The 14,869-nt window shown below is 42.9% G+C and overlaps 1 protein-coding gene across 2 annotated transcripts; it reads left to right on the plus strand.

Annotated features, from left to right (window-relative positions):
• The first annotated feature begins 216 nt into the window (after positions 1-216).
• Positions 217-8,968, plus strand: tbx3a (T-box transcription factor 3a). Of its 2 annotated transcripts, none has more exons than XM_047017001.1 (7): positions 217-1,287; positions 2,213-2,495; positions 2,919-3,065; positions 3,930-4,006; positions 4,445-4,602; positions 5,341-5,972; positions 7,068-8,968. In XM_047017001.1, exons 1-7 carry the CDS (start codon positions 896-898, stop codon positions 7,494-7,496), a joined length of 2,118 nt encoding a protein of 705 aa, XP_046872957.1. In that variant the 5' UTR covers positions 217-895; the 3' UTR covers positions 7,497-8,968. The 2 variants fall into 2 exon arrangements, with proteins under 2 accessions (XP_046872957.1, XP_046872958.1); XM_047017002.1 differs by having other exon boundaries at positions 2,213-2,480.
• The last annotated feature ends 5,901 nt before the right edge of the window (positions 8,969-14,869 follow it).

Here is a 14,869-nt window from a genome sequence, read left to right on the forward strand (position 1 = left end):
GACCGACCGATCGTGCGTCTAATGATGTTGACATATTCACACAACATTGACTGAGGCAGTGGTGGTTCACGGCACTGTTTGAGTTTCCAAACACCTTTTTATAAGTCTGAAGACTGTCCCCTCCACCCGACCTGTTAAAACCACGCCTACGAAGCCACACAATTGGTCCGAAAGCGTCAAAGAGCCAATCAACAGCGCCCTGCGTCTCCTAACATGCAACACATCCATGAAGCTTGAAGCCTATGGGGCACAGAAGCGCTAGGAATATCTTGGTGCTGGGACCTTACCACCTCTCCGCCGTCAACAGACTCCTTTCTCCGCATACGTCTTTACTGAAATGTGTGTGTGCGTGAAAGAGAGAGGAAGACAGTGTGTGCGTGCGTGTGAGGGTGCATGTCTGGAACAAGTAAAGACAGAGGAATTATTCCGCGCTATCGAAATATTTCAACACGTCGCTTCTGCGTGAGGACCGAAGCCAGCGAGCCTTGAGTGAATTTTAGCAGGAATGCCTATTTAGTAAACGGCAGCAAGAGAAGAACGCGGAGACCGACTGAAATCAGTGACTCACCATTCTTGGTTTTAATCCGAAAATTGTTTGCAAAACGCCACCCAAAAAAAGAAAAAAAAAGTGTTCGACGCGCGTCAATCTCTTTTGAAAATCTGTATCTCAACACTCCAGAAGATTAATGGAGCACATTTTTTCATTTCTTTTCGCAGACACTTGGTTAGATTTCGCACGTGAGCGACAGTAAGAGAATTCTTCCCAACTGGTCGATACCCGTTGTTGACTGTGGATTTTTCCAATAAGTTGTGACAGACTTTGCGCATATAGTAGATTACATTGTCCAACTATACCATATTTATTTTAATAACAACATTTTGTACCTGGCTTTGGATGAGCTTCCTGATGCGAGATCCAGTCATACAAGGAACGAGTATGGCATACCATCCGTTTTTACCTCACCGGGGTCCGGAATTTGCCATGAGCGCAATGCTGGGGCACCAGCCTCCTTTTTTCCCGGCCCTGGCTATGCCTCCCAACGGCTCCCTGTCTCTCCCGGGCGCCCTGGGGAAGCCGATCATGGACCAGCTGATGGGCGCCGCTGAAACCGGCCTCCACTTCTCCTCTCTGGGTCACCACGCAGCCGCCGCGCATCTCAGGCCTCTGAAGAGCCTGGAGCCGGAGGAGGAGGTGGAAGACGACCCCAAAGTTCACCTGGAAGCCAAGGAGCTCTGGGAGCTCTTCCACAAGCGAGGCACGGAGATGGTCATCACTAAATCTGGAAGGTAAGATCATCGTTCGTTGGCTAATCTAATAATATGATAAACTCGTCCTTGGTTCGTGTGGTGTTTCACCGCTTTGCGTTTGAATCTCCTATACTGACATTCCACACGTGCGGATTGATTTATGGATGGTTACGCGGAATCAGACCTCAGCAAAACCAGACCAACATTTATTTTTGGTTTTTATCGACCTCATTGCTATACTTGTTGTAAGTAATTCATGTAAATATACATATCACTGAAAGCAAGATGCAGTCCTATCGAACTAATCTTTATAAGGCCACATTGCATTCTGATGTAATCTCTACAAGATACAATTAAACCAAACCCAGACTATAAAATATACAACCGGTGCGGTTGTTACATTTTACCGTTGGCAACAAAAACGGCACGTAGTGATTAGCGTTAAACTCCTTGCACTTCCAAGAACTTCGCAGTACAGAAACCGTCAAAAAAAGTTCAGTCCCGGCACTTAAAACCTGTCTTTAGGTGAACTAAAAGTCGTAATAATAATCTTGTTTTAGTGGTGTTAATATAGCTTAATGTAATGTAAACAAATTATGTATTTTTATCAATACAGTTTGTTGCTGCGAAGCTCATATTTGCATTGCAACCTAGCCTAGAATTAACTCTTATTTTGCTCGGTGCATGTTATACACTGTCTGTGTGTGTGTGTGTGTGTTGGGTTAATTAAGAGCTATGTATTTTTCAGAGTGTACGAGTTTGTACTAGCATATTGCACATGCAGATTGATATACTTAGTGGCCTGGTTATGGTGTATTTAAAGCCAATATGATACTTAACAACATTTCTACAGTCTTTTCGTCACCAGCACTGTGGCGTTGCAAAGATGGCTGCTCCCTTTGCGTGGTGGAGCAGATCTCGCTGTGATGCAGTGCTTGACTGATGTTTCTATTCATTTTTACAGGCGAATGTTCCCACCGTTCAAAGTGAGATGCACAGGCTTGGACAAGAAGGCAAAGTACATTCTTTTGATGGATATTGTTGCAGCCGACGACTGCAGGTATAAATTTCACAACTCGCGCTGGATGGTGGCTGGGAAGGCGGACCCCGAGATGCCCAAGAGGATGTACATTCACCCAGACAGCCCGGCTACCGGCGAACAGTGGATGTCAAAAGTCGTCAATTTTCACAAACTCAAACTAACGAATAACATCTCCGACAAGCACGGATTTGTAAGTTCATCTAATGTATGTTTTTTTCCTTATTCGCATGCTTATCAATAGGCCTATTTGCATGATATTAATGTAATTTTCAATGTGTGTATCAGTAGTTAGTTTTAATATTAATATTGTATTACTGTTATTTCTGGGGTGGTGCTGCATTTCTGAGAGATTTCTGTTTAGGAAAATAATTAGATAAATTAATATTGTATTTGATCATATTTACAAATCAAATGTTTGCCATAAGTTTGGAGCAAATGTTACAGTTAACTGATTAAAATTGAGAAATTAAAGTTGAGCAAAAACATTACATTTGTGAGACCTTTGAGAATGTCATTACAAAGTAGCCTACTAGGCCATGTGGTGCAATTTCGACAAAACATTTAATAAAGCATGAATCAATGTGTGATCATGTATATTTTTTAAATTCAGAACCGTTTTCCGTTTCAGACTATCCTGAATTCCATGCATAAATACCAGCCCAGGTTTCACATCGTGCGAGCCAACGACATTCTTAAACTCCCGTACAGTACGTTCAGGACTTACGTTTTCCCTGAAACCGATTTCATTGCAGTGACTGCATATCAAAATGACAAGGTAAGAGCAAAGCGGCGCTTGTTGTGTTAGCGTGTAGGCTGTTTTGGATTGTAACTGTAGGCTACTCTGCGTTCAGTTTTCATAATGTAGACGGCGCTTCATTTAGTCGTCTTTCAGATATGAAAGACCTCATAGTTTGATCCTTAAAACGGTAGTCCTACAGTCTCATTTCTGTCTTGGGTATGAGCCCCTGCGACGTTAAATTCTGAGGAATGTTTGCAGTATATAGGTTGCTGAATTATAGTTATAATTAGGGACTGGATTTGGCAACCACCCAGATAATATGTGTGTGTGTGTGAGTGTGAATAAGAGAGAGAGGGGAAAAGATAAAACGGAAAGGGAGAGTGCGGACAGAATATTAAACTAAACTTAAATAAATGTACATGAAAGTGTCTCAGTGCTAACATTTAATCCACGTGTGCGTTCATCAAAAGAGCGTCTGTTGCTTCTTTGATGCACGGGAGAACCGGAAGTGTTACCTATGGCTACTTGGGTCAAGTCACAATAAAGCTGTAATCGTTTGGCAGCACGTGGGCTGAGAAATACTGTCAATCCTGCCAAAATCTAAAATGTGTATAAGGAGGGGTGTAGGGGGGCCGCGAGTCAGATGGGGGGGGGGTCATTTGATAGTTCTGGAGGGTTGATACACTGTGCGTTGAATACTGATGTCAGATATAATTTTTGTGTACGTCTGTGTGCGATTGTGCGTGTGAATGTGTGTGTAAGGGAATGCCTAAAAATGAATGACATTATTCATTTACTCTGTGGACGGTAAACGGTGTTGAAATATTTGGAAATTCCCATCATGTTTTTATTCTTTACTAAATGTCTGGAGTATTTACAATTTTATCGTATTCATTTCAGATAACTCAATTGAAAATTGACCACAATCCGTTTGCAAAAGGATTCCGTGACACGGGCAATGGAAGACGAGAGAAGAGGTGAGAAGGACAAGTGAACTATTCTTAACAGCGCAACAAAACTTTAACGATTTCTGTATTAGATTTAATAGAGACGGCTGACCGTGATCTTGGTGAATTCCAGAAAACAGCACGACTGCAATAGCTATTAGAGTGGTCTTTTTTTCGAGAAAAAAGTTAACCTTTTATTTAAAATAGTCTGTAGACTGCAGGTCATATTACATTTGAGTTGGCAGAAGGACTTGGAGCTGGCCTAGTGAAGTTTCTATTCTGACCGTTCACAGATGAAAAAAATATTTACATTTCACTTTATAGATTACATTTTCTCATTTCCGAAGTACACTTATCATCTGTCTGAAGTTTCTCGACGTGTAACTTTTACGTAACTTATCAAGCTTTTCAGGTCAGGTTTTTGACACATGGCTGAAAGCAAATAGTAATAATCTGCGCGCTCCCTAGGAAACAGCTGGCGCTGCAGTCCATCCGCTCATACGAGGAGCAACAGAAGAAGGAGCATGGGACTTCCGACGACTCCTCGGGGGAGCAGACTCCGTTCAAGTGCTTCGGCCAGGCCGCGTCTCCCGCGGTGTCTACCGTGGGGCCTCCTAACCTCAAAGGTATGTCAAGCCCACCATAACCGCTTGAAAATATACGACAGCCTTCACAGAGTCAAAACTAGCTTGGGCTAGTAGGCCCTTGTGTAGCGAATAGAAGAGGATTTGCTGCGTGGAATTTGGCCTTAAATTCATTTCTGTCAACGATCAGGCATTTGATTTAAGTCGCCTACATCATGAATATTGATAGCCCATTTCTGCAATACCCGTTATAGCTAGTTGACCACTCACCTTTAGTTAAGCTTTAGTCAAGTTAACATAATCACTACATAAAATATCCTACATCCAGGGAATCAATGTGTTCATTGCTGCTAATTAAAAATAAGCTGTGTGGAGTCTACATTTTCACAATGAAAGTTAATTATACATGATTAAGAAAATTGTTATCTATTCAACAGAAATAATGACAGAACACAGTGATCCTTCTATAGGATACAGTGTGTAGGTGTGATGCATCATGCTCATACAGACTCCAGCGGCTGACACACCCTGGGTGAAAACTGCTTGTTTACGTGTTACTAGTTACACTAATCATGTCCAGCTGTAAATTAATATCTCCACATTTTGGCCCCTTGTAGTCTTGAATATTTAAGAGTCCGTTTTTAGAAGAGCACAGCCTCCTAAACCCTCAGTGTGTGTGAGGTCATCAGGGGGGGACAGGCGTGTGTGAGGTCATCAGAGGGGGACAGAGCCTACTCCTCTCTCCTTTCATGTCTTACCATGTGTTATTTCCCTCTTCAGACTTCTGTGAGAGCGATGAGGACAGCGACGAGAGCAAGGATGGAAACCTGAAGGACCGACCGGACTCCAGTAAGATCTCCACCACCACGGACGAGGGGAAAGAGCTGGAGGCAAGCCCATTTAAGGAGCATACGCTCGGGAGCAGAGAGCCCAGCGCCCGGGGGAGAGATGGAAGCTCCAGGACAGAGAGGAGCCAGGCAGACTCTCGGCACAGCCCCGTCACCACCATCTCCAGCACCACCCGCTCCGGGGACGACCTGAAGAGCCCCACCCAGGACCCCCCCAAACCAGAGGAGTGTCGGCCCCTCGTCAAGGACAGTTTCATGCCCCTGACCGTACAGACTGATAGCAGCGCACACCTGAACCACATGCACAACTTTGGATTTCCCCCGGGTTTGGCGGGACAGCAGTTTTTCAACCACTTGGGGGGCGCGCACCCCTTCCTCCTGCACCCCGGCCAGTTCAACATGGGCGGAGCCTTCTCCAACATGGCGGCAGGGATGGGGCCCCTGCTGGCTGCGGTGTCGTCTGCCGGCGTGGGAGCCCTGGACAGCAGCATGGCCCCGCCCTCCCAGAGCCTGGCAGGGACAGGCCTGCCCTTCCACTTGCAGCAGCACGTGTTGGCATCACAGGTAAAACCAGTTCCAGTGCTGCAGCACTAAACTTGTTAACATATGTTAGACGTGTGCTGTAAAGATATCACAGCCGACCGGCTCACTGAACCCTGTGGGTGCGTACACATGCAGGACTTCTGGTGTCCAGCATTTGGTGAACACATGAAATTGTTCAGATCAGAAATACATATTTATATATAGAAATATGTAAGATGCATTATAAGGGACAAGATATATCTCAGAGCTTCATTTCTTTATTCTTTTCTTTGTTCTGACACGTTATGATAGTGGAAACAGCGGTGAAGTTCTCCTCAAGAGATTGTTACTATATCCAGGCCCGTTTCATGTAGGCCACCACGTTTCACTTGGTGTAGGATTATGAACATAACTTGAGGCAGTTGTTTGTGTTCATCCGGAGACAGGCCACCTAGTCACCGTCAGCGTTGATGTCAACTCATTAAGTTGTTTTAAAAGGAACTGTTGCAAAATGTTTCAAATGGTCCACTGGTTCGGGGAGGGAAAACAGCGTATTTGTTAATACAGAACAGACTGGCTTTTTCCCCTCCACTTTCACAAGAGACGTGTTAACGACGACGGATCTGAAGTACTATTTTCTGTGTTTAATGAGCAGCATCATACACAAAGAATTTTTATTTGCATAAAGAATTCATTAACTCTTTGCAAAGATGTATAAAAACAGGATATCCCGTTTCACTGAAAACAGATTGTTCTGTCAATTACACTCTCGGAAACATTTCCCTTGTTTCCTTCAGCGCGAGGCAGAGGTCCACGATAGTTGGAGAAGGACATAAATAGGTCAATATATAGGCCTCGTTGTTACACCCTAAAGTGAGCTGTACAGTTTACATGTAGCGCCATAGTATTTATGCAAGTCACCATCTCCGACGATAAAATTCCACCATTGTATGAATTAGATCACGTGTCTAGAATCTTATTGCTCACTCACGCGAAGCATGACCTCAATTCCTCTCAGTTCCGCGCGCTAGGGGTCTAAACGCAAGGGGATCAAAAACAGACGTGTTTGTATAAACATGGAGAATATGAAACGATCATATTATATTAATATTCATATCCCCATTTTTCTCTCCGCAGGGCCTTGCCATGTCTCCGTTCGGGAGTCTGTTCCCGTATCCTTACACCTACATGGCGGCGGCCGCTGCCGCGTCCTCAGCAGCCTCCTCCTCCGTCCACCGACACCCGTTCCTGAACGCGGTGCGGCCGCGCCTCAGGTACAGCCCGTACTCCATCCCCATGAGCGTCCCGGACAGCACCTTGCTAACCACCGCCATCCCGTCCATGGCCGGCGGAGGCGCAGAGTTGAAGGGGGACGGCATGGCCACCAGTCCCGTCTCGGCCACCCTGGACTCAACCTCGGAAGTGACCAGTCGCTCGTCCACCATCTCCTCAATTTCCCCAAAAACTTGCTCTGAGAAAGACGCCAGTAACGAGCTGCAGAGTATCCAGCGTCTGGTCAGCGGACTCGATTCCAAACAGGACAGCGCGCGAAGCGTGTCCCCGTAGACTTTCACCACTTTCATTTTTTTGCTGTTTGTTGTTGTGATGATATTGATCACGGGGGCGATAAGGACTCGGTATGACGACACCGTTCTAGAGAATGCGGGTTTAGAAAAAACGGACATATTTGAACAGTTTCGATTTTTGAAAATGCACTTTGGTTAAATACACATCTGATATATATGTTTCTCTTTTTTTGTTAATTTAAACTAAACACTTTGAATTATCCTGTTCTTTGAATACCGTACAAGTATTGAAACTGAAAGTTTGGCATGGATGAGATTTCACAGATCTAAGAAACATTGCTGCTGTGTCTAAATGTGTTACAAATGTCGAGTTGCTGAGGTAACGAAATTGGTTTGAGTTCACGTGCACTCCGAATTTGTAAAGCTATTTGAACACACTTCCCATGATGTTAGAAACACTGCTGCGTTTTGATGTAGGCCTATTAATGACATAACTAGACCATTTGAGGCGCATAGGCTATTATCCTGCTCCTAAGCTGGTGACTGCATGACAGCCTGCAGCCTACAGACCGGTGTCTCGTGCAGGACTAGGTTTTACAGTTCACGCTCACCCCCTTGTTGAAGCCAGTCCAGCGTCAACTTCAAATTGTGAAGAAAAAAAATTAACATTACTTAGGTCTAAACTCAAATGTTCCCAAAAAATAAAATTTAAAAAAACAGATTCTAATCAACTCGTTTCTTGTATTAAAAAATTAAGAATGAATCCACACATTTTGGATCCAAATGCTGGCACTTGTTTAAAGTCGACCAGACGCAGCCGACGTTGTACGCTTCTATGATGGCAACTGCCCAACTCGCATGCCGAAATCAACGCGTTCAAAAGGGCAAAGGGAATCTGAAATAAAACTGAAAGGTAATATTGATTATAAATGTAAATAGTGATATATAAAATATTTATGTAATTATTTCATATTGATATTGCGTGTAAATAAAACGGAGTAGTTTGTTTTTAGGGATTTGTCCTTAATTTATTGTCGATATACCTGTGTAAAGATAGTCTGTGGGTTAATATCCTTGTTTTGTCATCTGCATTTTATATCTCCTTGAATATGGATTCCCCCGAAACTCCCCCCCCCCCCCCCCTCATGCTCAGAGAAGCTCTTTTAGCAAACACTCACGTGCCATTGTATTTTACCTGTTGTCTTCGTGTGTTCACGTGCTCCTGTTCAAATGAATGAAAGCAACAGCACACTGCACCAATGGCTTGAAAATGTTGATGAATCATTTTTCTTTGAGAATAATAAAAAAAAACTTTCGTGTAAGTGTGACAAAATTGACGAATTTTCTGTAAAAAAAAAATACATTGCAGCCTGATAGTAGAAGTGCGCATCTTATAAAAATATGAAGGTTTCTTTTGTGTTTCTAAAGTTGTCATTGGGTTATGTTGTATTTGATTTTGTCTAGTTTACAACATCAACGACGTGTTCTTGAAAGTTTCAATAAAATATTGAAATGCAGTCCTCATACGTTTCCATTTGTCAGATTGTGTTTTCATGTGGCGGGTCTGTGGAAACATAATGGATAGTTTAGCCTGTAATGATACCATTGCTGCAACTCTCATGTGTCAACGCAAGTCTTTGCCTCGCCGTGGTACAGCGCTTACCCATCTCTCCCTCACATTCTCCGCACGGAAATACGGGCCTCAAGCACCCGTTGAAAGTATGTTCAAAGACTAAAGAAATCCTGTTAAGATAAGAAGCAGCGATCCTCTCAGCCTTGAGATCCTCACCGGACACAGGGCGTGCATCTGGCCTCGTGCACGCTGTTATGGTGCGTGCTGAGTAGCCTATTGACTGATTGTTTATGTCGGAGCCAACGTGAACAGTAAAGTATGTAAAATAACTAAATTGCCCTCTCCACTGCACCCAGTCATGGGGTTATCAACGTCATATCTTTATGTGTATATTGTACGGTTAATAAGTAGCGACTATGGCGCTATGGCAGAGGGGTAAACATGACACAAAGTATCTCAATTGCTCTGTCTATTGCTCACCTGGCGCCTTCCATATCTCACTCCACTTTATTGCACGGAAGGCGGCGGAGCGTCTGCAATAATGTTGAACCGGATTCTCACGTTGATATGTCAGATGCATCGCCACTCAGCGGCCGGTGACAGAACAGCATCCTCACACACCGATCACACAGTATCGTGTTCAGAAAGAACCGTTCCCGACACAGCCTGTAAAAAGTATACGGGACACCACATTTGGTCAGTTGCATTTAAATATTTTATCACCAAAACATTTAAACTCATAAGTCCGTTGGTGGGTTGTTAAACGTGAGCATTTGCCCACTGGAGCGCTGCAGCCTGTAACCTAAATCGACAAATAAACAGTCGTCAGACTGATCCAAACAGGCCCATTTGTCACTGTCTTCTTCGCATTCTTGCTTATCAGATGATTCTGTAATGTATGAAGTGTTGTATGAAATTTTTTAGAATTGTTAGGGTTTTAGATCTGATAGATATTTAGGCCTACTACAGTATGTGTATATGTGCAGTCATTTTTATCAAACAGCTGATATGTTTTTTAGTAGGCCTAACTGTTACTGTACACATTTTTATCTATAAGACTAAACAAAACACAGATCTAGACTATGAATCTTCTTCAACCTTAGACAGTTTGTACATCTCGCCCCACGTCTCTCTCTCCCTCACCCAAAAGCACAACAAACACAATGAGTGTAAAAGGTCTTATTTCCACTAGGCACGGATGTATGATTTAAATGATCAAACAGTAAGGTTGCATTGCTGTTTAATTTCAAATATCCATGCACCTGCTGGTAGAACTGAAGTCCGCGTGCCCCGTACACAGTATTGTATGCCTGCCTTCACACCCGTTTGCACAACCGGTGCAGGCGGAGCCGGTTAGTCACACTGGGTCATTGTTATGCCATTTCGTTGTTGCCGTTACGGTGGAATTATCAGTTTGGCAACCTTTCACCCGTGACAACCTTGACCGTATGTCCTCAAAGGTGTTACAAAGGAGGCCGTACAAACAACGGTTGATGGAGGGACCCATTCGAAACAATTTGATCGATATGTAAAATAAATGAAAAGCATTTTTTAATTGATAGATAGACCACCAACAGTCCACCTCCAGTCCACCTGAGAAATTGATTGGACCGAAGAGTCTTGGGCAACTAAACTGGGAATCTGCCGCGGTGTTGCAGCGCCACCTAGCTTCATAATTGGGGCAGAACAACATTTTGATCGATGAGACCACTTATCAAATGAAAATTAGGTATTATGATTTGAAGGGTTTTACAAATAAAACAGCCTACATATGCATGTGATCTACAACCCTAATCCAGATTTTTATATTTCTGTGAAAAGAGAAGATTGCGGCCATCAGAATGTGTAAGAACAGCAGCGGTCATAAGACACGGAGTGTGTCGCCATCTTCTGGGCGGAATAAAAACAGAAGCAGGAACTTGACGTTGATGATGCGGCTGTGTGAATATTCTCACGTGCTCAGACAGAAAGGGTGCCTGGTTAACCTTCAATTTAACTACTAGTCTGTCAGCGTGCACGGACACGATATATAGATACGTTTGGTCTCCTAACTCTTTTGCACAAACATACGCAACCTCTCTCTCTCCCTCCCTCTCTCTCTCTTTCACACACACACACACACACACACACACACACACACACACACACACACACACATACACACACACACACACACACACAGACAAACATAAATATGTGGCCAATCTGAGATACAATAGCAGGTTTTCGCTCCTGCATGCCTGCAGAGGCTGATGGATCACTCCGCTGCTCCATTATCTCCAGCAGAGTGACTAAGCGCGTTCGAGTTGACAGGAAGCAGATCAAACTAGATAACTGATGTCAAGATAAAGAGGTTTATTAACCCCTTCAGCCTCCGGGCTAGTTAGGATTTCACAGTGTTTGTTTTTCACATTTGTTTGTTTGGTTTTCCACTTGGCTTCCCAGGGCGTTAGTTATGTCACGTTGTCGTTGGAGTATTGAACCGTACACACATTTTAGGTTACATTTAGGCCTACAAAAACACAAAAAATAGGGAAACAAGTTTTCTGCAAAAGTACCCTCACCCTTCACTTAAGTAGAAGTAAGCTACTGACACTCCAGTTGGACCTCACATCAAATTAATACGTTAGTACAAAAATACACAATTTACATTATAAGTAATAGGCGAGCCTAGTTTGAAAATGATAATGAATAGAGGTACAGATGTTTGAGTTAAAAAAAGTTTTTTAAAGTAAAAAGTTGTGCTGAAAACTTCTGAAAAATGTCTGTACAGTTAGGTCCCATCTCTGCTACAGTGTAAGAACAGTGTAATAATAGTGTTATAGCAACATCATAACAGTGTTATAGCAACGCAATAACAATGTAAGCCAGGAAATTAAAGAATGAATGATAAGATATAATATATTGATGATGCCATTAAATACAGAAACTAAACTTACAAGCCTGGTTTTAAAATGTAAGAAGTAGAAAGTACAGATGCAAAAAATGCAAAACTTTTTCAGAAAAATAAATAAGTGAAGTAAATTTATTGATGCCAGAACAATCTACTTAAGTCCAGTAATTAAGTATTTGTACTTTGTTACTTTGTTACTTCCCATCTCTGCATTCTACCTCCATGTATGGTTTTGGCAGCACCATGTGGGGTTAGGTTGAGGTTGCGAGCTCTTAAACTGCAGAACTCTTTAGCTCTGGGCTGCAGCTACACCCCTCTATGTACGCTGCCACAGTACACAGTGTCATTAGTAACTGATGTTTCCATGAGCAACATCCCTAGCAGGTGGGTACCAGGGGACTGAGCCCAGGGGGGGAAGTGCCTAACATTGCGTTAATATGACATGCAGATCATTTTAAAATGATGAACTGCGATGCCTCTTATAATATTATTAATTATTTGAGTGTCACGTTGGAACGCTTCAGCACGCAACATTGTTTTGCTTCGTTCAATCATCTCTGTTGCAACATTGCAAAAAAAGTAAAGGTGTGACAACCTTCTGAACAGGAGGCAACCTGACAGGGCATAACAACACCAAGATATCATTAGTTTATTTATTTACAAAACTTTTATTCTTCTCTGCTCTAACAATTCCTTTTGGTGTTGTATTGATTGAAACGCATTTTCAATTGATTAACTTTTAGATTAAAGAAAAATAAAACCTACAGTCAAACCTTTAATCTAATGTTTCGTATCAACACAAAAAAATGCAGCAGCAGTGTCCAACTGAGGAGGGAAATTCACCATCTCAGTTCCCTGTATACGTCACAGTACAGCATAGGCCTCGATTATATCCTCACGTAAAACCACGGATACTTTGTACTCTGGTGCTAAACGGGCTCTTTACACGCTCCTCACTCATCTGCGGGATTCACAAAGTCTCGGTCTGGCCACAGACTCCCGTCCCCGGTGGACAAGGGTCTGATCTCTCCCTTCATCTCCTGCACCAGATGAGCTGTGCAGAACGAGGGACGGGAAACCAACCTGGAGACGTAATAGTCTGGCGAATCAGCGACACTTCATACACAGCCAGTGGGCTGGCAGATTAGAGGGCAGCCCCACCACGCGGGCGCGAACACGCACATAATGTATAGCATATTGTCTCACACGCGATGCACACGCACGCAAAAGTCTGCTTACACTCACATAATGTGGCGAGTGTGTGGCCGCGTGACAACAACTTTAGCTTCCAAAAGTTCCTAGCCCAATCTTCCCAAAACGATGTCAGATTCCCTACGGTAGGTTTGCTTTTCAAAGACCAAGTGAATAGTGTCCGTTGAGCTCATACCGTCATGTTCCACCACACTGCTCTATCTCCGTAAATAATGTTAACCACTAGCATCGTAGCTGGGGTTCAGACCACTGGACATACTTTTGGTTAATGTTGTTTTCATTTGCAGAAGGGATCTTTTTTCTGATCACATTTTTTTGTGTGTGAAAATGATCCCAACGATATCATTCGGCAATATAGTGTGGACTCAGGTATACAGGTGTGTTATGCAGGCGTGTTATGCAGGTGTGTTATATAAGTGTGTTATACAGGTGTGTTATACAGGTGTGTTATGCAGGCGTGTTATGCAGGTGTGTTATATAAGTGTGTTATACAGGTGTGTTATACAGGTGTGTTATGCAGGTGTGTTATACAGGTGTGTTATACAGGTGTGTTATACAGGTGTGTTATACAGATGTGTTATACAGGTGTGTTATACAGGTGTGTTATACAGGTGTGTTTGTAGCAGGTACAGGTGTGTTATACAGGTGTGTTTAGCAGGTACAGGTGGACATGTGTGTTGTTGCCCCGAGTGTTTGTTGACATTGGAGAGCTCTGCTCAGTGTTTCCTGCTGTTCTTAGCCTGCAGGCTGGCCATGTCAAACATATCTGAACACACTCACATCCTCAAACTGGTATCAGAACAGCATCGATTATAAGGATGTTTGGAAGAGATTTGGTGTGGTGATGAATGAGTGGAGGCCTGAGGCCTCCTGTGATTGCAGAGTGTTGGTCACGTTGGGGTCGGAGGTGAGCGGAGCTTCAGAATCAGGGAATCTTCTAGAAACTCTCTTTCCCTCAGAGACATTTTCTGCTGTGACCTGGAGGCACCAGACCAGAATCAGAAAGCAGAATCAGAAAGGGATTTATTCGCCATGAAAGTTAGCACAGACAAGGAATTTGCTTTGGCAGGAAGGTGCATACAATAAACATATAGGAATCTTAAATTTAAATATGTGGTCTAACTATACTAAGGAAATAAAAATAATAATTTTAAAATAAAATAAAAATTGCCATAAAACAAAATATAAGTTGCCAATCTACGATATAAAATACAATATACAATACAAATATTACAGGAATTGAATGTAGTGCAAAATGCAAATAGTTTTAGACATGAAGTCATTAAAGTCAGAGTGAACTCTTGGCCTTGTTGAGGAGGCCAACAGCGGAATGGAAGAAACTGTTTGTGTGGCGTGAGGTTTTGGTCCGGATGGAAAAAAGACCTGATGTCTTCTCCTCTCTCTCTCTCTCTCTCTCTCTCTCTCTCTCTCTCTGTCTCTCAGGTCATCTTAGGATAGACTAACTAGAAGAAAAATTAACTTTATCTGTATCTGATGTTTGATGTCTGATCTTTTTTTGTAATTTTAACTTGTTTAACTACATGCTCTTATGGTTTCTTCCCTTTAGCACTATTTTTTGGGTTGTTCACAATATGTACTTCTTGTTTTTGACTACCCGCAATGCTGTGGGGCTATCTTGTTGTTATTATCAGTGACCTATGCACTTTGTGAAGCTCTCTCTTGGAAGTTGCTTTGGATAAAAGCGTCTGCTAAATAAATAAATGTAAATGTAAAT

This window comes from Hypomesus transpacificus, unplaced genomic scaffold (assembly GCF_021917145.1).
Source record: "Hypomesus transpacificus isolate Combined female unplaced genomic scaffold, fHypTra1 scaffold_449, whole genome shotgun sequence".
Lineage (NCBI taxonomy): Eukaryota > Metazoa > Chordata > Actinopteri > Osmeriformes > Osmeridae > Hypomesus > Hypomesus transpacificus.

Bases quoted from the DNA above. Each gene is read 5' to 3' on its own strand.
- tbx3a (XM_047017001.1), top strand. From the start codon at position 896: ATGAGCTTCCTGATGCGAGATCCAGTCATACAAGGAACGAGTATGGCA. The intron at 1,288-2,212 runs GTAAGATCATCG...TCATTTTTACAG, and splicing joins GTCATCACTAAATCTGGAAG to GCGAATGTTCCCACCGTTCA. The intron at 4,603-5,340 runs GTATGTCAAGCC...TTCCCTCTTCAG, and splicing joins GGGGCCTCCTAACCTCAAAG to ACTTCTGTGAGAGCGATGAG.